This window comes from Chelonia mydas, chromosome 6 (genome assembly GCF_015237465.2).
Source record: "Chelonia mydas isolate rCheMyd1 chromosome 6, rCheMyd1.pri.v2, whole genome shotgun sequence".
NCBI classification, from domain to species: Eukaryota; Metazoa; Chordata; order Testudines; family Cheloniidae; genus Chelonia; species Chelonia mydas.
This window is the reverse complement of record NC_051246.2, coordinates 10,499,404-10,522,598: the sequence shown is the minus strand read 5'-3', so window position 1 is coordinate 10,522,598 and position 23,195 is coordinate 10,499,404. Positions and strand designations below refer to the sequence as shown.

The following is a 23,195-nucleotide window of genomic DNA, read 5'->3' as shown; positions in this document are numbered from 1 at the left end:
CCAGAGCCCTCACCCCCTGCACCCCAACCCTCTGCCCCACCCACACCCCTCAGCCCCACCCCGCAGCTCTCACCCCCGCAGCTCTCACCCCCGCACCCCAACCCTTTGCCCTAGCCCTGAGCCCCCTCCTGCACCCTGAACCCCACATCCCCAGCCCCACCCTGCAGCCCTCACCCCAATCCTCTTCCCCAGCCTGAGCCCCTCCCATACCCCAAACCCCTCATCCCCAGCCCCACCCCAGAGCTCGCACCCCCAGCCAGAGCCCTCACCCCCTGCACCCCAACCCTTTGACCCACCCACACCCCAAACCCCTCAGCCCCACCCCGCAGCCCTCACCCCCGCACCCCAACCCTCTGCCCCACCCACACCCCAAACCCCTCAGCCCCAGCCCGCAGCCCTCACCCCAACCCTCTGCCCCATCCACACCCCAAATCCCTCACACCCACACCCCCTCTGCCCCATCCACACCCCAAACCCCTCAGCCCCACCCCGCAGCCCTCACCCCCGCACCCCAACCCTCTGCCCCACCCACACCCCTCAGCCCCACCCCGCAGCCCTCAGCCCCCGCACCCCAACCCTCTGCCCCACCCACACCCCTCAGCCCCACCCCGCAGCCCTCACCCCCGCACCCCAACCCTCTGCCCCACCCACACCCCAAACCCCTCTGCCCCACCCCACAGCCCTCACCCTCACCCCAACCCTCTGCCCCACCCACACCCCTCAGCCCCACCCCGCAGCCCTCAGCCCCGCACCCCAACCCTCTGCCCCAACCACACCCCAAACCCCTCAGCCTCACCCCGCAGCCCTCACCCCCGCACCCCAACCCTCTGCCCCATCCACACCCCAAACCCCTCAGCCCCACCCCGCAACCCTCACCCCCACACCCCCTCTGCCCCATCCACACCCCAAACCCCTCAGCCCCACCCCGCAACCCTCACCCCCACACCCCCATCCACACCCCAAACCCCTCAGCCCCACCCCACAGCCCTCACCCCCGCACCCCAACCCTCTGCCCCACCCACACCCCAAACCCCTCAGCCCCACCCCGCAGCCCTCACCCCCGCACCCCAACCCTCTGCCCCAGCCCGAGCCCCTCCCACACCCCAAACCCCTCATCCCCAGCCCCACCCCAGAGCTCGCACCCCCAGCCAGAGCCCTCACCCCCTGCACCCCAACCCTTTGACCCACCCACACCCCAAACCCGTCAGCCCCACCCCGCAGCCCTCACCCCAACCCTCTGCCCCAACCACACCCCAAACCCCTCAGCCTCACCCCGCAGCCCTCACCCCCGCACCCCAACCCTCTGCCCCAGCCCGAGCCCCTCCCACACCCCAAACCCCTCATCCCCAGCCCCACCCCAGAGCTCGCACCCCCAGCCAGAGCCCTCACCCCCTGCACCCCAACCCTTTGACCCACCCACACCCCAAACCCGTCAGCCCCACCCCGCAGCCCTCACCCCAACCCTCTGCCCCATCCACACCCCAAACCACTCAGCCCCACCCCGCAGCCCTCACCCCCACACCCCCTCTGCCCCATCCACACCCCAAACCCCTCAGCCCCACCCCGCAACCCTCACCTCCACACCCCCATCCACACCCCAAACCCCTCAGCCCCACCCCGCAGCCCTCACCCCCGCACCCCAACCTTCTGCCCCAACCACACCCCAAACCCCTCAGCCCCACCCTGCAGCCCTCACCCCTGCACCCCAACCCTCTGCCCCACCCACACCCCTCAGCCCCACCCCGCAGCTCTCACCCCCGCAGCTCTCACCCCCGCAGCCCAACCCTTTGCCCTAGCCCTGAGCCCCCTCCTGCACCCTGAACCCCACATCCCCAGCCCCACCCTGCAGCCCTCACCCCCGCACCCCAATCCTCTGCCCCAGCCTGAGCCCCTCCCATACCCCAAACCCCTCATCCCCAGCCCCACCCCAGAGCTCGCACCCCCAGCCAGAGCCCTCACCCCCTGCACCCCAACCCTTTGACCCACCCACACCCCAAACCCCTCAGCCCCACCCCGCACCCCAACCCTCTGCCCCACCCACATCCCAAACCCCTCAGCCCCACCCCGCAGCCCTCACCCCAACCCTCTGCCCCATCCACACCCCAAATCCCTCACACCCACACCCCCTCTGCCCCATCCACACCCCAAACCCCTCAGCCCCACCCCGCAGCCCTCACCCCCGCACCCCAACCCTCTGCCCCACCCACACCCCTCAGCCCCACCCCGCAGCCCTCACCCCCCGCACCCCAACCCTCTGCCCCACCCACGCCCCTCAGCCCCACCCCGCAGCCCTCACCCCCCCGCACCCCAACCCTCTGCCCCACCCACACCCCTCAGCCCCACCCCACAGCCCTCACCCCCGCACCCCAACCCTCTGCCCCACCCACACCCCAAACCCCTCAGCCCCACCCCGCAGCCCTCACCCCCGCACCCCAACCCTCTGCCCCAGCCCGAGCCCCTCCCACACCCCAAACCCCTCATCCCCAGCCCCACCCCAGAGCTCGCACCCCCAGCCAGAGCCCTCACCCCCTGCACCCCAACCCTTTGACCCACCCACACCCCAAACCCGTCAGCCCCACCCCGCAGCCCTCACCCCAACCCTCTGCCCCACCCACACCCCAAACCCCTCAGCCCCAGCCCGCAGCCCTCACCCCAACCCTCTGCCCCATCCACACCCCAAATCCCTCACACCCACACCCCCTCTGCCCCATCCACACCCCAAACCCCTCAGCCCCACCCCGCAGCCCTCACCCCCGCACCCCAACCCTCTGCCCCACCCACACCCCAAACCCCTCAGCCCCACCCCGCAGCCCTCACCCCAACCCTCTGCCCCAATCACACCCCAACCCCCTCAGCCCCACCCCGCAGCCCTTACCCCTGCACCCCAACCCTCTGCCCCATCCACACCCCTCAGCCGCAGCCCTCACCCCCGCACCCCAACCCTCTGCCCCACCCCATTCATTTTGTTACGCGCATCAGCATGCAGGCGGAGTGCGGTGTGAGGGCAGGACTCGGACCGGCTCTGGGCACCCCCAAACCTGATACAACCCTGCCGCCCCCGCCTCTCGCCCCCGCCGCGGCGCCCCGGCCAGGGGGTCGGGGGAAGCGAATAGCGGCGGAACTTCCCCTCCTCGGCGGCGCTTGTTTCCTCCGGCAGCTCAGCGAGCCCGGCCCGCGTCTGGCTGCGGGCGCCACTCCGGGATCGCCGCTGGTGAGAGCCCCGGGAGCCACCTCCCGCCCCCCGCGGTGAGCCGGGGACCGGGGCAGGGCGGGAGAGACCAGCTGCCCCGGCGAGAGAGCTCTGCCGGGGGCCGAGCCGTGGCAGGACACGGGGAGCAGAGCCTGAACCCAGCCCAGCCAGCTCCCGGGGAGCACGGGGCGTGGGGGGGTCTCTGCAGCTGAGCCTTGCAGGCTCCTCCCCACGCAGCCGGTTTCCGGGGTGCAAAGAGGGGAGGTCTGAGCACGCAACGCCCGGGAGGGGCCCCTGCAACCCGGCCAGCAACTGTCCCGCAAAACAACGCTTGACAAAAAGCCTTGGTAGGGTAGAAGCGAAAGGCCCGGTGCAGCGGGAGCCTTGTCCACACACACAAGGTGTCGTGCTTCAACCACCCCTGCCTTTAAAGCGGTCCAGTGCCCCCAGCCCAGCATGTGGATATAATTATTTTATTACAAAGGTGCTTATACGGAAAAGGGAGTAAGCCACCCTGGTATAAGGCAAAGCTCAGATTCAGTTCTCCTAAATTCAAGTTACGCTTTTTTAAAAGGCCTGTGTAGCAATGTACAGCAGTCGGCTGAGAAAAGGAAGGAAGACGTTGAGCCATGTGCATCCATCGCACCGTTACTTCTTATTTCTGCCGCTGACCAGGCAAATAGGACGACTGCCCTGATGACGGAGATGCTGCGATTGTCTCCACCACAGAGCCTTGGCCACCAGAGCCTGTGCGTGGAGACACCGCGTACGCCGACAGGAGGAGGTTTTCTGCCAGCATGGCTGCCCCACCTCCTCAAATGACGCTAGTTACACCAGTGTTTCTCAGATGGAGGGGCCACCAGGGTCTTTTCTTGGGGCCACAGCCTCCTGGGCAGTGATTGGGGGCGCGAAGCAGTGACCCCTCCCCCAGGACCCCCAGCAGGGGTTGGATCCTGCCCCCTTCTGGAGCCAGAAATGCCAGAGGAGTGGGCAGCTGGTGTGAATTCCCCACTTTCCTAGGGGCGGTGGGGCTCGAGCTTTCGACTTCAGCCCTGCAGTGACAGGTGGCCGGCTCCAGACATGGGGCTTTGGCATGCTCCGTCAACTGGTCCTGGGCTCATCGCTCCCCCATCGTCTCTGGTTCCCACTGCCTCCTCTGGCCCTGGGCTTCGGTCACATGGCAGCAGACTCCATCCCCCAGGCTCTGGCTGTGCGGCTTCAGGATCTGGCCCCAGCCACGTGGCAGCAGGTGCCAGCCCCAGGATCTACCCCTCTCAGCCCCCGCCTGTCACCCCTGGTCACCCGCTGTCTCTTCCATCCCTGGGCTCTGGCTGCGCGGCAGCGGGCTCTGTTCCTGGCGCCGGCCTCAGGCTCTGGTCACGGGGCTCCAAGATCTGTGTGTGGGGCTTTGGGCTCTGGCCCTGGGGTCACCCCCCTGATCCTCGCTGCGTCCTCCAGCCCCGGCCTTTGGCCAGGCAGCGGCGGGCTCTGTCTTCCGGGCTCCATCTGTGGGGCCTTGGGATCCAGCCATGGGGCTTTAGGCTCTGTCCCCAGGCTCACCACCCCCTGACCATCATCCCTGGCCCCCACTGCCTCCTCCATCCCCAAGCTCTGGCCTCACAGCAGCGGGCTCCGTCCCCAGGCCCTGGCCTCTGGCTGTGGGACCCCAGGATCCAGCCATGGGGCTTTGGGCTCTGGCCCAGTGCTCATCGCCCTCCATCACCCCGGACCCTGCTGCGTCCTCTGGCCCCAGTCCCCAGCCACGGGGCTTTGGGCACCGTGCTCAACCCCACCCATTGCCATTGGCCCCTGCTGCTTCTCCTGGCCCCTCACCCACCCCCCATCCTCCCTGGCTGCCACTGCCTCCCTACCCACCGTCCCATCCAGGTCTTAATTTGTCCCACAGCTTGCTGGGGCTGAGTAAATCTGCTGTGAAAAGTGAAATGTTTATGTTTGTTAATAGCGCTTTTCACTGCCTCCCAGTTAGCTAGAAAGTTTGCTTCTGTGAAAAGTGATTTTAACAAACATACAAATATCACTTTTCACAGGAGCAGACTTACTAGCTAGCAACTAAAAAAGTCTTTTAGACAACTAAAAAAGCAAAAGAAACAACAACAACAACAAAAGACAAGAAGAACATGCAAAGCACATTAGTTTTGTTTCTATTCTGTTTAGGTCCAGTAAAGAATAGAGACAATTGTACAATATTTTTATTACCGAGTTTGCAAATAAAAAAACCCCATCATAAATAAATTACAGTGATGTGGACATGTGTATGTGCATATTTACTTGTTTTTCCTAACGTTAATTAAGTATGTTAGGAAAAATTGTCAGAGTGGCTGCCAGCAAGGGATGATTGTTATAGCAGATGTTTCCTGTTGGGGAATCAACAGGGAAGAATAATGGTGGGGTAAGAAGGATCCACTGAGAGATACTATCTTAAAGAATTGTTAGTCCTCCCAGCTGTTCTCTAACCATGTCTTCACACATAAATCAGATAAACTGAGAATATATAGAAATGACACTGCAACATATGTTTCTGGCAGAATATGCTTGGCAACGAGGTTTCCTTTGTCTGAAACCCTATCTAATCAAATTGATACAGAAATTTAGTTGGCAGAGTGAAGACTGCACATCCCTTCCAGATGCAGGACAGACACGTCAGCAATTAGACAGACAAGAAAGGGTGGTAATGTAGCTATTTCTTTCCGTATAGTGCTGTACTAATCTCTGATGAATAATCTGAGATTAAATAATTCCAATCTTGAGTCATTAATTCAGACATGCAACAGCTTTAAGGTCAAAGGTTCCAATGAAAGAAAGCCTGTGAAGAAATAATTTCTTTGGTGCAATTGGTTGAAAACCAACTATAGTTGACAAGCCGTGGGTCCCTTGTTTAATAGGCGTTTTCTGAGTTACAGAAGTATTTTACCCTACTAGAATCTCTGTTTTCCAGTTTCTAGAAACCACCAAGAAGAAAGTCCATCAACTCAGAGACTCAGCAACAGTAAGAAGAACCGCCAGAGTTCATGGCTGGACTCTGAAAGAAAGAAAGCTGTACGTGCTTATTTCCTTTTAGTCACCATTCTGCCTAGTGATATTTACATCCAAACTTGCATTTCACACTGCTGTGTCTAGCAGAATGGAGTTGTGGTCCATGGGTAAACTGCCGAGGCCCGGTGGTAATACATGCTACATTACATGTATACCTGTTGTAATAACTGGGGTCAGATAGGCCTACCCCAACTGTGGAAAAATGGCTAAAAATTTATAAAATGTTCCAGACACCTATAACAAATGCTAATGGGAAACTGTTTGAAAGGGAGACAGACAGATTGGGTTACTCCCAACAAACATGCCTGCTGATCTAACTCAGAGTGTGTCAAGATCATGACTGGTAAACAAGAGGAATGTGGGATCAGAAATCAGTGGGGGAAGTTTTAAGCCACAGCCTCAGTTTTAAGTTTGTTTTAGCTACAAATGAAGTGAGTTGTAAATTCTTAGCTTTGTTAATCTCTGAAAGGTTTAACTGTGATTTTGATAGCATCTAATCAAATGAGATTTGTAAATCCTATAAATCTAGGATTGTGTTTCGATCGTGTCTGATAAACAACAGGGGTATGGGATCAGAAATCAGTGGACCAAAATTGGTTAAGGTTAACGTACATACTCAGTAACTGAAAACTCTGGCAAACTACCAATTGTTATCCAAGTGTGTTTGAGCTTGTTTTGTCTGAGCATGCAAAGCCATCTGCTTATGTTCTTGTTTAAAAAATCAGAGGTTTTTATAACTTTGTTTGATAGTTATTACTGGTTTTAAAATCTTTGTACAAATGCTTTGTTTCTCGTTTTCTTTTGTAGTTTCTCTAACTGGTAATAACTTTTAAGCAAAATGCAAAAGTGATAAAGTGTTTTAAATTGTTAAAGGTTAAATTGCTAAAGCAAACTTCTGCTTAGATAACATTTTTTAACTGAATGGCAGCTTAATTCAGGGCTGTATATTGAGTTTCAAACCATCGGAAAGGGCTATTGCAACCCTCAAGATTTTTGTGATTGGAAAAACAAAACAACGTGTTGGTGGTGGATTTTGTTATGTGAAACAGCACAGTTCTAGTGGTTCGAATTAGACTATGGGATGGGCTAATTTGCCTCAGTGGCTGTGAAATGTGGGCAAGGTCTATCATAGACTAAAATGCCATTTTAGTATTTTACTACCTTTGGGTGTAGCAAATGGCTCATGGATGCAAAAATGATTCCAAAGAACATTAGTTGGTTGCTTCTTTTTAAAAGGAGGAAATATACAGGGGTAAAAATGACACGAGGGCTAAAATTTCTGCTAGTCAGCAAGTTTAACCACTTGTGCGTGACATTTTCACCATTTATGTAAATGTGCAGCTCTAAAAAGGCAAGAGGAGTAGGGGGGTGGGGGGGAAAGATTTTCAATCTTTCCCCAATCTGGACTTTGAGCAAAAAATGTGACAAGAGCTAGTCTGTTTCTAAAAATCTGAAGACAGAGATCAACATCAGTTTTAAGTTTGTTTTAGGTACAAATCAAATGAGTTGTAAGTTCTTATCTTTATTAACACTCGAAAGGTTGAAATGTGATTTTTTGTAGCATCTAATCCAATAAGATTTGAAAATCCCAATTTTGGGATGAGGAATTTGCAAAGCTTGCAATACAACCAAGTACCTTTTCCCCCCTGTTTCTACAACAGCAGAGTTGCGAGTCAGCATGCGAGACAGAACTGCATTTTCTATCTTTGCTGTTCTTTCCTCTCCCTTTTTCTGTGCATTTGTCTGGTTTTGTCTTCACAGAAACGAGATCAGACTCTAACAACAGAAGCAACAGCTCCAGCCCATTTCAACTAACTGCTTCTCTTTCCCCCCCAAAAAGGAATGTTGTTACCATCCATAACAATATCAAAAAGACTGCTTGTCAGGGTTTCCTCCTCCCCCCTCTTGAATACTCTCTACAGCTAAAGGAAAATGGAATAAGGCATATAGTTGAAATGAAAGCCTTATGGAGTACTTTACATTTCAAATCCCTTAAGCGTCTTGAAAAAGGAACAGTTAAATCTGGATTTGGTACAAGTTCAAACAAAAAGGTTGCCATTCAATAAAATTCTGTAAATTCATACTCATGAGAAAATTGTAAAACGTTTGAGTGATGCCCCTGAAATGTAGAAGGATTATGTTACAAGCGAAGCTCTTTGCGGGTAAAGACTGTCTTTTTGTTGTGTCCTTTTTCAGTGCCTGATACAATGGGGTCTTGCCCCATGATTAAAAGTCCTGAGCTCTAAGGTAACAGAAATAAATAATAATAATGTTCATTAAAAATCATAAAAAGAGCCATCTACCTGCAGTAGTGCAATTGTGATCTGATATTCCGAGGTGCCGTGATCAGTCAAATAAAAGGCAGAACTGAGGTAACATCACCTGAGTTCAGAAAGGGTTCACTAGGAAGAAAAAAGCAGCACAGGAAGGAAGAAGGCTTGGTTTGGGCAGAAGGCTACAAGGAAGAAATACAAAACGGAGGGATCTCTTCTAGTCATCAATGGGCAGAATCCAACTGATATTGGTGAAAACTGGAAGATGGAAATGTGAGGGGACTCAGAGCTCCTTTCATGTGTGTGGCAGGCCCATCGGCTTTCAATAACTCTGTTTAGTAGAGAATCTGAGAGGCACTTGTCACTGACCCTCAGATGGAAACTTTGTACCTCACACAGAGCTAACAACGTCTGTATTTCCCAGGTTTCAGTTTGTGTGATTGGAAGAGAAGGGATTTCTGAGATGATGGAGCCCCTGTCCAATTCAACGTCTCAGATCTTCCACCACCCAGGACCACAACTGAGCTGTGACCTCAGAGAGAAGCTGCAGTATTCACGGCAACTAGGTAATAAGTTGTGTGTGCAAAAACAACGAGGAGTCCTTGTGGCACCTTAGAAACTAACAGATTTATTTGGGCATAAACTTTTGTGGGCTAGAACCCACTTCATCAGATGCATGGAGTGGAAACTAAAGTAGCAGGTATATATATTGTGATACAAGAGGGCCAGGGAGCAGTGTGAGAGTGCTAGAGGGGAAATATGTAAACTCAAGGCTAATTAAGGTGTGGTTCCCTGTAGACGAGGGAAGGTGGCTGCAGGTTAATTGGAGCACCTGCAGTCAATTAAGGCCCTGTTAGGAACCTAATAAAACCCCCTGCTTCAGGCAGACAGGGGAAGAGGAGAGGACTGGAGATTGGAGGTGTGCTGTGAGACTTGGAAAATCAGAGAACTGAAGTAAGGGGGACCCTGCCCAGTATGGGAGGTAGACTCCCTTCCCCAGCATCTAAGGACTGCAGGTACCCCACCCAAGGGGGAAGAGGGTAAGAACCCGCAGGGGTTGAGAGGGGCCGGGGCTCAGAGTGAGGAACAAACCCAGACCCCTCTCCCGCTTCCCTCCTTTACCACCTTACTGGGCCACTAGCGGGGCCATTGACGCCCCAAGAACAGGGGCAAGGGGTGGCATCTTAGCTCCCCGCCAAGAAAAGCGCAGGACCCACCAGAGTAACATCGGCCATCTTGTCTCTATCTCTCTCTGTCTCTATCTATCTACACACAGAGTACATGAAAAGACGGGAGTTGCCTTACCAAGTGGGGGGGTCAGTGCTAATGAGACAATTCAATTAACAGTAGAATACCAAGGGAGGAAAAGTCACTTTTGTAGTGGTAATGAGGGTGGCCCATTTCAAACAGTTGACAAGAAGGTGTGAGTAACAGTAGGGGGAAATTAGTTTTTGTAATGACCCATCCACTCCCACTCTTTATTCAGGCCTAATTTGATGGTGTCCAGTTTGCAAATTAATTCCAGTTCAGCAGTTTCTCATAGGAGTCTGTTTTTGAAATTTTGTTGTTGAAAAATTGCCACTTTTAAGTCTGTTATTGAGTGACCAGGGAGACGGAAGTGTTTTCCTAGCAGTTTTTGAATGTTATAATTCCTGATTTGTGTCCATTTATTCTTTTGTGAAATCATCAAAACAGTATTTGGTTGTCTCGTGGCATGTGGAGAGCGGGTAGGTCCCTGTTCCTAGTAGAGTCGTAAGGTCCAGGAGCACATGTGTCTGTGTGGGTCCCTCTAATGGTATCTTTATCATCCTTTAGATCTTCCTGTGCCTTATTTGTTTGTTCCTCATGATAAGGGGAATGAAGGAGACCACGATATGGTGGCCTTGCTCCGTAGGTTTGGCTTTATGGTGAGTTGTGAAATGGTGCTTGCTTCAGTGGCCTGAGCTGGGGCTGAGTTCTGGCGGGATGGGGAGCTTTGAGGGCAGGCTGAGTCTGGCATCTCTTGCTGTGTGGAGGAGGTTGGGATAGTGGGAAATGGGGTTCGTTCCCCCACAATGCTGCACTGACAGTGATGGCTCTGCCCTTTGCTGCTCAGCTTGTGTCTGAGTGGTGGCATTGTGGCCAGAGCAGGCAGGTGCTGAGTGGAGGACACGTGTCATTTCAGATGCCAGTGACGTTTGAGGAGGTGGCCGTGTACTTCTCTGAAGATGAATGGGCTCTTTTGGATGAAAAGCAGAGGGAACTCTACAGAGATGTCATGAAGGAGAATTACGAGACTCTCCTCTCATTGGGTGAGCAGTTGCTATCGTCCCCGTAGTGTAGACATGGCCTAAATCTCGTATAAGGAACACAGCCCATTTCCCACCAGACAATCTGCTTGCCAAAGGGGGTTTCATGAATAATTGACAACCTATATGAATTATGTCTTTTCCCCTTCATTCCAAGATTTTCTTTGCTGTTCTTTGTTGTTAAGTGATCGATAAATATTTGACATGTTGTGATGCATGTACCTCTTTCCAATAAACAGGATTTCCTATTGCTAAACCAGATGTGCTGTCCCAGGTGGAGCGAGGGGAAGAGCCATGGTTCCCAGATCTCCAGGGCTCTGAGGAAAGGGAAATCCCAAGAGGCACTACGACAGGTGAGGAATGAGTGACACCAACTGAGAAACCATCTGGGACTGAGGGAAAAGCTGGGATTCCAGCAAACCCACTGAGTCCTCATCTGACTCGCTATTGTGCCCTGTCCTCCTGGCAGGTGTCACTCGTGGCTCCCACTCGTTCTGCCTGACCCCTGGCAGAAGCCTTTTCCTCAGGGCTCAGGTGGGACTTTGAGGCAGAACTGACCCCTTTTTCCTTCTGTGGAAAGATTTGGGGAATTTACTTCCTACCTGTCAGGTTCTCTTATCGGTGACCAATCCCTTTTCTGCCCCCCCTTTCCCCAGCACATGGAATGAATCCCATCTGGATTCTCTCTCCCAACAGGTACCGGGACAGCAAGTGAAAACAAGGAGGAGAGTCCCCAGCAGGAAGGGGCTGTGAGAGTGAAGATTCACAGGATGTTTTCAGGGAGACTACAGTGCCCTGACGGGGCAGATGCCAGTGAGAGTCATGGCAGGGCAGGACGGCAGAGGGGAGACCCTTCAGGCAGGAGTAAATCCACTCACAGCAAAAGAGGTTTGAGGAAATCCAAGGACACCAGCGCCCAACCGGTAACCCTTATGGGGGAGACACCAAATACTGTCAATGAACAGAGGGAAGGTTTCAGTAACAGTTCGCTCCTTATTCAGCACTGTCAGCAAACTGGTGCAGAAAAAAGTGTCTACAAGTGTTATAAGTGTGGCAAAGGCTTCTCTCGACAAGAAAACCTTCAGATACATCTGAGAATTCACCCAGAGGAGCGACCTTATAAATGTAATGAATGCAGAAAAAGCTTCAGACATAAGACAAGCCTTGTTCTTCATTGTTACACGGTCCACAAGTCAGAGAGACCCCATAAGTGTCCAGACTGTGGCCAGCTCTTTATCCTAAAAGACAGACTTATTCAGCATCAGAGAATCCATTCAGGAGAGGTGTCTAGAGGGTTTAATGATGGGATGGTGAGTGAGAACAGGGACAAGAATCCCCAGAAGGAAGGGCTTGTGAGAGCAGAGCAGGACAGGATGTTGTTGGGGAGACCTCAGAGTCTTGAGTGGGGAGAAGCCTGTGGAAGTGCGGGAGCTGCACGAAGGCAGCATGGGACCCCGGAAGGGGAGAGAGGCAGCGTATCTATTCAACATAAACAAATTTTCAAGAAACCGAACTGCCCCATTGGCCACCAGAGCACTAGTCAGGGAGCACAACCGAGTACAAGTAGTGATCAGAAAAGTTTCAGTAGAAACTCAGCAGTGCATCAGAAAGTCCGTCCCAAAGAGAGACGTTACAGCTGTGCTGAGTGTGGGAAAAGCTATTACCACAACTCGCACCTCCGATGGCATCAGAAAAAACACACAGGAGAGAGATCCCATGTATGCGCCGACTGTGGAAAGAGCTTTAACTGCAGATCGTCACTCAGCAGACATGAAAGGATCCACAAAGAGGAGAAAAACTACAGTTGCACTGACTGTGGGAAAAAATTCAGAGAGTACTTGCACCTTGCTTCCCATCAGACAATCCACACAGGAGAGAGAGCCTATCAGTGTCCTGACTGTCACAAAAGCTTCAGACTGAAAGGGGTCCTTTGTACTCACCGTAAAACCCACACAGGAGCTAAACCTTTTAAATGCACTGAATGTGGGCAAGGCTTTGGGCGGAAAGAAACCCTACATAAACACATGAGGATCCACACTGGGGAGCGGCCCTATAAATGCACCCAGTGTGAGAAAAGCTTTCGTCAGAAGTTCTCCCTTTCCCAGCATGAGTTAATGCACTGCGGAGGGAGGCCTCACAAATGTACTGAATGTGGGAAAGGCTTCAATCACAAATCAAACCTTGTTCAACACTTGGCAAAACTGCACTTGAAAAAGAAACCCCACACCGCAAATGTAGCTTCAGATTAAATAGATCTACAATCGCAATGGTAGAAAACAGTGGAGTGGTTGGTTGGTTTGTTTGTTTGTTTGTTTTTTAATTCTGGTGAGACACTTCTAAAATACAAGGCTTAAGGTGGATGGGTGGATAGTATTGGCTTATTTTTGATGATCGGAGGAGGACAAAGCTGATGAAGAGAGGAACTGATCTTTCGGTGGGGTGGGGGGATGGTTAGTGAGAATTTCAAGGCAGTGGAGTTGAATTTTGGAAGTTGCACAGCGGTATGCCATCTCTGGATGCAACGCATGGATTGCATTCCCATGTGAGCCCTGAATATGACTTCCTGACTGGCTGTGCCAGTGGGACGATTCCATCCGGCCCCTGAACACACAGGGAGGATGCCATTGTGTAGAACAAAATGGCGTCCTCCGCACATTGTGAAGACACGGGTATTTTAACATGGCACTCTATAAATGGATTAAAACCTGGTGAACTGAGATGTCACAAAATGTAACTGTAAACAGGGAATCCTCATTGAGCAGGTGTGTTTCTAATGGGGTCCTGCAGAGATCAGTTCTTGATTCTCTGCTTTGTAACATTTTTATCAATGACCTGGAAAAAACCCCATAAAATGATCACTGATAAAATTTGCAGATGACACTCTAAACCAGAGGATGGTAAATAATGATGAGGACAGGTCTCTGATTTAACAGTGAACTGGATCACTTTGCACACTGGGCACAAGAAAACAGTATGCATTTTAATGTGGCTAAATGTATACATCTAGGACAAAATATGTAGGCCATACTTATAGGATGGGGGATTCCATCCTGGGAAGGTGGGACTCTGAAAAAGATTTCGGGTTTGTGGTGGATAATCAGCTGAATATTAACTCCCAGTACGATGCTGTCTCCAAAAGAACTCATGCAATCCTGAGATGCATAAACAGGGGAATCTCAAGTAGGAACAGAGAGGTTATTTTACCTCTGTATTTGGCACTGAGGCAACTGTGTTTTTTAAACTTATCTACTCTGGAAGTTTTACTGGTATAATTTTGCAAGTATGGTTATAATGGCATAACTTCCTGTGAATAAGTGTGTCAACATGGGGCGTTACAGAGGTATAATGATACTGGTATATTTTATGCCAGTTAAATTCCACATGTAGACAAGCTCTTAGCGAGAGCAGTTTTCAAGGTAACAGGTGAACAGGAGTAAGTCAGCCTTGCCCCACCCCTACAGCAGCTTTCTACTATGCACTAATGGGCTATAGCACTGTTGGCTAAAGATTCAGCTCACTGTCAAAGGCATATGATTAATAATGGGATGCCGAGTGCATCATCACCTGGATCTTCCATCCCCAGCATCAGTCTATTCCATGGCTCTTGTAAGGGGTTAGGCACATCGTGATTTTTCCTGTGTGGCAGGTACCCTTAACTGTGCCAGTGTAACTAGTAATGCAAGTCCTACTTCCTCCCTGAGCTGTGCATTCCAGAGTCCACTGACAGTGTCTGAAAAAATACCCATAATCCTTGGTGCAGGGACCTGCTGCTCATCCTGCATGGAATTGCTGCCCAAAATGTTTCACAATTTACTCCTAAAAACACAGTTGGGCAGAGTGCTGGGTATGAACTGGAAAACAGAAAATGCCCCGTATAACTTACAGCTGGTTAAGCCTGAGTGTGATTTGTTAGCTTATGAACTAAAGGCCCCTAAGGCTTTGCAGCTATGCAAAATGTATAAAGGATATGTGTGACAGATTGCAATGCTTGCTGGTGAAATAAGGAATGGAGAGGTACTGAGACTGATCTGTTTGCAGATGTTTTAACCATTAATTGGAAGTACTAGATGTTTTGCTGAGTAAGGGACATGGAGTGGTACTAACAGAAATAGGAAGTAACTAGGCTGTAAACAACTGGGGCATGAAGGGTTCATGCAAGGTTCATGCACTAGGAAACATTCAGGGCATACCCTGAGTGTTGTGTAGGAGCAGTGCACACACTGCTCCTTCCAAGGACATGAACCGTGGGAAGCCTCCCAGGACTGGGCTCAAGGCCCGAGAGCAAGGAATGTAGTAGACAGAAGCTGGTAAATAAGAATATTAATTAAAGTCATATTATTCCTTTTGCTGTTTCCTTTTGCTGTTGGAGTATGTAATGCCCATGAGTGGAGGAAGAATAAAAGAGAGGGTGGAAAGCCGACACGGCAGACCAGCCTGCTTGCTTGCTTAAAGCTTTGTCTGTCTTGCATTTGAACCACAACAGCTGGCGCCCAACGTGGGGCCCTCAGCACTCACCTCGCCCGGCAAGGGTTCCAGACACGTCACTCATCCGCTTCGCGGATCCCGGTGAGTACTTTTTCGTCGTGGTAAGTATGGGAAGTTCCCTCTCTGCTTTGCAAGTGCAACACCGCAATGAGCTACAATATTTGCTGCGTAAGGCTCAGCATGATTGCCCCACTCGAGAACTCACTCTCCTGCTACAGGAGGTGAATGCCCAATGCCCGTGGTACCCTGATGCCGGAACCCTTAAGCTAGCGGACTGGGAGTGGTTGGGCCAGACATTGCACAAAGAGCCTCGGGCGCCCGTGCAGGCTTTACATGCCTGGCACCTCTGCCGTGACGCAATACAGCGTTTCGCCTCAGAAGGGCCCTCTCCCGCACCAATAGAGAGGCTGCCGATCGCACCACTCCCGTCCGCTCCTGCAGCCATCCCTCCTCCTGCTTCGCCCCCAGTGCTTCAATTACTGCTGCCTCCCTTGTCTTCCCCTCTGGAGCCGGTGTGTGATCACCGTCCCCCCGGGGGCCCCATGCTCCGGGGCCCCCCGGGGGGTCGTCTGCGTCTGCTCAGGGGCTTTCGCTGGTGCAACAAATGGTTCACACAGCGAAGATTCACTCAGATATTACAGCAGAGGAGTTAGCTGATCTGGTCTCAGTTTGTCCGGTGACCTGGCAGGATGATGGCCAGGGCAACCAACTTGCAAACTGGGTCAGTTTGCCTTACTCGGTGATCCGAGAGGTAAAGAAAGTGATTCGCGAGTTCGGCCTTACTAGCACGTATGTATGTGGTCTCCTTGAAGGTCTAGGTACTGGGTACACCCTGGTCCCTGAAGACTGGAAAGCGCTTTTGCACATGATGCTGACACCCAGTCAGTATGTTATTTGGCTTAGTGAGTATCGGCAGATGGCGGAACGCCAAGCCCAGGTATATAGAGAGCAAGGTGTCATTTATGAGCAGTTAGCAGGGGAGGGCCAAATTTGCTACCATTCAGATGCAGTCTCAACTCCCTCAGGCTGTCTTCCCCATTATTTCCGCCTGCGCCCAGCATGCCTTCCGGAAGGTCCCGGATTCAGGCAAGCCTACCAAAAGCTTTGCCAGTATCCGTCAGGGTGCATCAGAGTCCTTTCTGGATTTTACCAACAGATTGCAGGAGGCTATCCTCCGACAGGTGGATAACCCTGCGGCAGCTCAGGAGATCCTGTTAAAAATGGCAGTTGAAAATGGAACGAGGATTGCTGCCGTGCTCTCCAGGCGGCACAAGCCTCTGGAGTTCTAGAGCTGTTGGACATGCTGCGGGCGTGCCACAACATCGGAACTCAAGCACATAAAGCTGGAGTTCTGGCTGCCGCCCTGCGGAAAAGCAGAAAGGAGGGGAAGCGTTGTTACTGCTGTGGTAAGGAGGGTCACTTTCAGCGGGAGTGCCGCTCATCGACGGCGCCCGCTCGCCCTTCAAAGAAGTGCCCCAAGTGTCGGAAGGACTATCACTGGGCTAATCAGTGTCGTAGCGGGTCGGGAAACTGCACGACGGGTCCCCCCCGAACCCAGGACCAAACGGGGGTGTTCCCCACTCAGATGACTGTCCCTCTGCCTTAAAATCCATAGAATCCATGAGGGCGGCAACTGCCGGAAGTGCTGGGCTTGATTTGATTATGCAGGAGGATGCTGATTTTCGGTTGCCGGGGGAGGTTTGCGCCATACCTACACAGGTGACAGGACCTCTCTCTACTGGGTTTGTGGGTCTGGTTCTCCTTCGCTCACATGCTGGGAAACAGGGTTTTTTTGTCATCCCAGGGGTCATTGACGCCGATTACACCGGTGTTATTAAAGTTCAGGTATGGACCCATCTTCCGCAGTTGCTCCCGCATGGACGGTCAATTGCACAGTTGATTTTAGTCCCCTATCAGGTGCCAGCCGCAGAGGAACGGGCCTGGGGCGGGGACGGCTTTGGATCGACGCTGTCTCAGTTGCCGCCTCACAACACGTCCTCTTCACTTGTTGCCCTAACAATGTCGCTCCGCCCCTCGAAACCTCAGTTAACACTTCTCTTAAATAATGTTCCTTTTACAGGGCTGGTGGACACTGGAGCTGACGTTACGGTGATTCGTGATCAGGAGTGGCCGGTCAGCTGGCCAACAGTTCCTTCTAAAGAGTTGTGGGGGATTGGGGGTAGCAAACCCGGGCGCCAAAGCTTGTCTTGGATCACGGTCTCTAATACAGGAGGCCGTGCCCTTGCTACAATCCGCCCTTTTGTGCTCCCTGTCCACCTCAATATCTGGGGCCGTGACTTACTTGTAAAGCTGGACACCCCCTCGATATTAATATATAATGGCCCAAAACCCTCCCTCACCCACCTTGCCATCCGCATTGCCATTGGTATGGCAATCCTTAGAGCCCGTGTGGATTGACCAGTGGCCCCTCCCCCTCGAAAAACTGAAAGCGCTTCATTCACTTGTGCAACAACATTTGCATGCACAGCGCTTGGAGAGCTCCACTAGTCCTTGGAACACCCCGCTGTTCATTATTAAAAAAAAATCTGGTGCATGGAGGCTGTTACATGACTTAAAAAAAATAAATAAACGCATCCAACCCATGGGTCCTTTGCAGTTTGGGTTGCCAAACCCGAATTTAATTCCTCAAACCGATCAGCTTTGTGTGTTAAATTTAAAAGATTGTTTCTTCACAATCCCCCTTTGCCCACAAGATCGCGAAAAATTTGCATTTACGGTGCCAGAATATAATAATCAGCGACCCTCTCAAAGGTATCAGTGAAAGGTCTTGCCCCAAAAAATGCAAAATAGTTCAACCTTGTGTCAACTTTTTGTGGATCGGGCCCTCGCCCCTTTTCGTGCCCGATACCCCACACTAAAGGTCTACCATTATATGGATGATATTTTGCTTAGCGGTCCCCAGGTCACGGCACAACAGCTTGAATATTTGTCTCAGATTCTCGGCCACGATGGCCTGTTAGTGGCACCAGAAAAAATCCAACGCTCTTATCCCTACCAATATCTCGGACATAAGGTTTTACAAACCTATGCTGCCCCTGTTCGCCCGGAAGTGGTCCTACCCCAACCCCTAACCCTTGTTAAATTACAACAAATTTTGGGTCATTTAAAATGGATTTGACCCTACTTCTGTCTCCCCACATCGATGCTGCAGCCGTTGTTCGAGCTCCTACGGGGAGCTCGGGCACCGGGCGCAGTTATTGCCATCACTGAAGAGCACATTGCCTGCATTCGACAGATCAATGCAGTGTTGAGTCAGCAGTTTGTGGATAGACTCACTGAGGTTCGTCCCCTGCGGTTGGTTCTCCTTGCCACCCCTCATACGCCTACTGCGGCTCTGTTTGTACCTCGTACAGACATGGCCGTCTCTATCATAGAGTGGATATATTTGTCTTCCACTCCTCCTCGAAACATTTATCCTTATTTAAATGCCCTGTCTGACCTTGTTCGTAAAGCCCGCCACTGTGCAGTGCAACTCGCGGGCACTGATTTAGTTGCCATTGTTTTCCCCTTATCATGTAGTGAATTTGATTCCTTGTATCACACCTCCTTGGCTTGGCAAGTTGCTCTTTGTAATTATGTAGGAGAGATCTCTTATAATCCCCCAAAAAATCCTCGGTTGGTAATTACACAAAAGGTGCCACTAATCGTACATCGTCTTAGCCGCTCTCGACCTATTGTTTCAGCTATCACTCTTTTTACTGATGGCTCTCCACATCGCGGTGTTGTCACCTATCAATTAAGTGACCCCCCTCGTTGGCATTCTCATTTTACGCTGCCTCAGCGTTCTGCACAACGCTCAGAATTAGCTGCTGTTATTTTGGCCTTTCAACTTTTTGCTGATTGTCCCTTTAATCTAATTGTGAACACGCATTATGTTTATCAGGTAATCGATCATTTACCCCTTGCCCTCATTACCCCTCAGATCGATGTGGACCTCCTTCGCCTATTTTTGTCCTTACAGTATCTCCTCACCTCTCGTAATTTCCCTTATTTTGTTGCTCATATTCGCAGTCATACCCCTCTACCTGGGCTACTCACTGAGTACAATGTGCGCGCCAATCGCGCGTTACGTGGTCACGTAAATTCCCTTTTTTCTGACCCCATTGAAAGCCATTCTTTTTTTCATCAGTCTGCCTCTGTTTTGGCCCGACAATTTCACATTCCTGCTGATCATGCACGTTCTATTGTTCGTTCCTGCCCCCACTGTGCCGCTGCTGCCCCTACCTTTTCTTATGCCGTTAACCCCAGAGGTACCACGGCGAATCAGCTGTGGCAAATGGATGTCACTCACGTGCCACAACTCCGCCCCTATTCGTTTTTACATGTCTCCATTGATACCTATTCTGGATTTCTCTGGGAGACCCCACAGCATGGGGAGGCCACTTCCAAAGTTATCCACCATTTGCTAGCCTGTTTTGCTGTTATGGGTCGCCCGAGCCAGATAAAAATGAATAATGCCCCAGCCTATTGCTCCACAGCCCTATCCACCTTTTGTGCCCAATAAAACGTCCATCTAAAACACGGGATCCCTTATAATTCCACGGGCCAAGCCATTGTTAAACGTGCAAATCGCACACTAAAAACCTTGCTCAACAAACAATTAAAACAAGGGGAGCTGCGTCTCCGAACCTTAGGAGACATTCAGCAACAATTGCATGTCCTTTTGTTTACTTTAAATAATTTAACGCTGAATGCAGATCAGCAGACCCCTGCGGATCGGCATTTTCACAAATCCGAGGTACTGGAAAGACCGCGTGTCTATTACCATCAGCTGCCCGATCCGCAATGGTTGGGCCCAGTGCCTTTAATCACTTGGGGTCGGGGATATGCCGCTGTGTTTCCCCCTGCGGGACCGTTGTGGGTTCCGGCCCAGTGTGTGCGACCGGCACTGAAACAGCATGGCGTGGCACCAGGGGCTATCGAACCCCATACCGGAGTTTCAGCTGACCTTGGAGGAGAACGCGGTGCCTCCTGGGTCCACAATGGCGGGACGGAGACGGAGGAGACGTAGTGTCCCAAGCCAGCCCGTGACATGGGGAGCAGTAAAAGCATTGGTCGCCGCGGCTCAACGAGGACTGACAGCCAACCAACAGCCAGAGACTCCTGAGACTCTGTTTGTGGCAATTCTCGCCCAAATCACTGCTAATTCTGTATTGATTGTGTGCCTTTTGTTTCCTGTAGGGGTTGGTTCGGGAGCGCTTTCTCCGTTACGGGCCCGAATGACATATAATTTATGGGAAAAATTGGCTTCAATAGCAAACGTTACCCACTTTTGTTTATCTGATTCTGTAGCAGCCGGAGAACTGTTAGGTACATGCCTTATTCCAGTATGTCATCACCCTGAGGAAATAGGGAATGAGACGATGCTCGCTGCTTACGCGAACCTCTCTTCCCAGTACTCTAGCATGGCTAATTGGGGCCCGGCCAACTACACTTTGCCCCAAACAGCCATATCCCTCCACACACTGTATCTGGCCAGGGCCAACAATGTCACCTGTGCGCGTGTGGTCAATTGCACTAGTGCAAAGGTGCCCTTAGGCTGTCGGCAAATTTCTCAACCTTTTTTAAACTGTTCCCATGCCGTGAATGTTTCGTACAATTATGGCCATATCATCCTACCATCAGGGTAATTTTTTACCTGCGGCTCACGTTCCTTTAGTTATATTCCTGCAAATCTGAGCGATGGCACCCTTTGTTGCCTCAGTAGAATGACACTCATTTTGCCTTTTGCTGGCCAAAAGCGCAGTAAAAGAAATACACCCCTCTCAGAAGATTGTGTAGCAGATGTCAATCTTCTCAGCCGCTCTGAGTATACTGCCTTAGCGGCCTCTATTGTTGGGGTCCCCGGGCTTGCCACTTATACAGCAAGAACTTTAAATGCCCTGGCGTGTTTTGCGGCAAAGGCGATTAATACAACATCCCAGCCAATTGCCCTACTTAACACGGAGCAGCACGAATTAAGGGATGCAGTTTTAGATAACAGAGCAGCCATTGATTTTCTGCTCTTGAAACATCATCTAGGCTGTTCCACGTTTCAGCATATGTGTTGTTTTAATTTAACTGATAATAGTCGTTCCATAGAAACTAGACTGGCCGAATTGGCCAATCTTACGGCACACATACGCCAAGATCTGGGGTTTGAGGGCTTTTGGAATTGGCTTACGGGTTGGCTGCCCTCTCTAGGATGGCTGCCGCAACTTTTCGGTTATGCTGTATTTGGGATTTTTGGGCTTATTTTTTGCTGCTGCTGTGTACAATGTATTCCCTCTTTGTTAAGGCTTTGTCGAGACCCGCCGTGGCAGGCTCCCCGAGTTATGACCTTGTCTGTCCGGGAGTTGTATCGCTTGCAAAAGCAAATTGATGGCTACCATGAGATGGCCGAGCACAAATAATTGCTAATTTTTGTGCTAAATTAGCACAAATTGCTAATTCAAATTTAGCTTTCTTCAGCTTGCAGTCATTGGTGGTGGCCCTACCTTTTTCCACTAGATTAAACAGCCCTTTAGGAGCTGGGTTTTTCTCTCCATAAAAGCATTTAAATTGTAATCAAATCACCTCTCAATCTTCTTTTTGAAAAGCTAAACCAATTGAGCTCTCTAAGTCCCTCACTGTAAGGCATTTTGTCTAGTCTTGTTATCATTTTTGTGCCTCCTCTCTGTATGTTCTGTGAGAGCCTCTCCGCCAGTGTGGAGGCTGCGCTGAAGGCCAAGCTTTCCACTGTAAGGCATGCAAAGCAGAAGGCAAACTCTGTCAGTGCATACCCAGTGTCTAGTACAAAGTTACTATTTAAAAATCACTCCCCTTATTACACTGAAGTGCAAGCCAGAACGTAATCTGTATCCTTAGCTATTCAGTGAACCGGTTTGCTGTTCCTGCCAAGGTGAGCGTGACCTAGCGGCAAGGGCAATGGGCCCTGTGCTGCAACTTGTGGGAAACATGGGCAGTGCTTGATTACCAGGGACCAGCATTAACTCTCCCAAATACTGGTCTTTGTCTGAGGCAGCTCAGGGGGAGGGGCGTGGGGCAGCCATGAGAACACAGGACCCCCGCTTCCCTTAAAGCTGATGGTATCAGGCACCCTGGACTTGCAGATTCTGAGGTCAATGCCCATCCCTGCCACCCAAACCACCAGTATGTTAGGAAAACTGGTTGAGGGACCTGGAAATCACAATGGGCGCAGGATCACATGCTCTATTGTTTGCAGTGTGAGCACTTGTAATGAAAACTTCCACCGTCTCCCGTAGGTGACCCGATGTGATATCAGTCTTGTGAGGGTAACAGAGGTGTCAAGGGAGCAGATGCTGCAAGATTTTGGATACAGACTGGTCCTCGTGCTGCAATGCTATGTACCGCAATGATGCCAGCAGAATTAATACTGTAGTGGCGTGGGAAAGTGTCCTTAACAGGCAAGTTGCCACTCCCAACAGATAAACTGCTATTCTCCACATTATACTGAGCTACTTTAAGCAAATCACTTCTACCTGGGTCAGGCTCACTTTTACAAACTTCATTTTTACAAACTTCAGTTGCCAGCAATCCATCACTCATAAAAAAATCTACCCTTTTCTTCCTTAATTAGGGCTTTAACCTGATCATCAACTTTAAGCTGCTCTAGAGAAACATTTCCCCCATAAATGAACTCTCTTTGTGCTTTATCTAATTTCAGATTCACTTCTGAGATACTAGACAGACCTTCAGAAACTTCATTCACATATAAATTGCTTTTTTGCACAAACAGCTATTTTTCACCTTCCCCAGGTTAGAGACAACCTCTCTCTGGTCATAGCAAAATTGGTTAAACACAGGCAATTGCTCAGAGTCATACAACATACTAGCATTGTTATAAACTGGACTTTCCAGATGATACAGTTTCTGCTGTTCTTC

General features: G+C 51.0%; 2 protein-coding genes across 9 annotated transcripts in view; both read left to right on the top strand.

Annotated features, from left to right (window-relative positions):
- The window catches only part of LOC119566362 (zinc finger and SCAN domain-containing protein 2), a 558,782-nt gene that overhangs the window by 461,556 nt on the left and 74,031 nt on the right, over positions 1 to 23,195 (top strand). The gene's annotated exons all lie outside the window — the stretch shown is intronic.
- LOC102937677 (zinc finger protein 189) lies at positions 2,989 to 15,157 on the top strand. Of its 7 annotated transcripts, none has more exons than XM_043549215.1 (8): positions 2,989 to 3,211; positions 6,147 to 6,247; positions 8,006 to 8,816; positions 8,942 to 9,083; positions 10,333 to 10,424; positions 10,682 to 10,808; positions 11,045 to 11,158; positions 11,502 to 15,157. In XM_043549215.1, the coding sequence occupies exons 3-8, from the start codon at positions 8,745 to 8,747 to the stop codon at positions 13,052 to 13,054; spliced, it is 2,100 nt and encodes a 699-aa protein (XP_043405150.1). In that variant the 5' UTR covers positions 2,989 to 3,211; positions 6,147 to 6,247; positions 8,006 to 8,744; the 3' UTR covers positions 13,055 to 15,157. The 7 variants fall into 7 exon arrangements, with proteins under 7 accessions (XP_043405150.1, XP_043405149.1, XP_037755006.1 ...); XM_043549214.1 differs by having other exon boundaries at positions 2,989 to 3,246; XM_037899078.2 differs by lacking the exon at positions 8,006 to 8,816 and having other exon boundaries at positions 2,991 to 3,211.

Coding starts and splice junctions, on each gene's coding strand:
- LOC102937677 (XM_043549215.1), top strand. CDS start 8,745: ATGGGCAGAATCCAACTGATATTGGTGAAAACTGGAAGATGGAAATGT. Junction 8,817..8,941: donor GGACTCAGAGCTCCTTTCAT/GTGTGTGGCAGG, acceptor TGTATTTCCCAG/GTTTCAGTTTGTGTGATTGG. Junction 10,809..11,044: donor CGAGACTCTCCTCTCATTGG/GTGAGCAGTTGC, acceptor TCCAATAAACAG/GATTTCCTATTGCTAAACCA.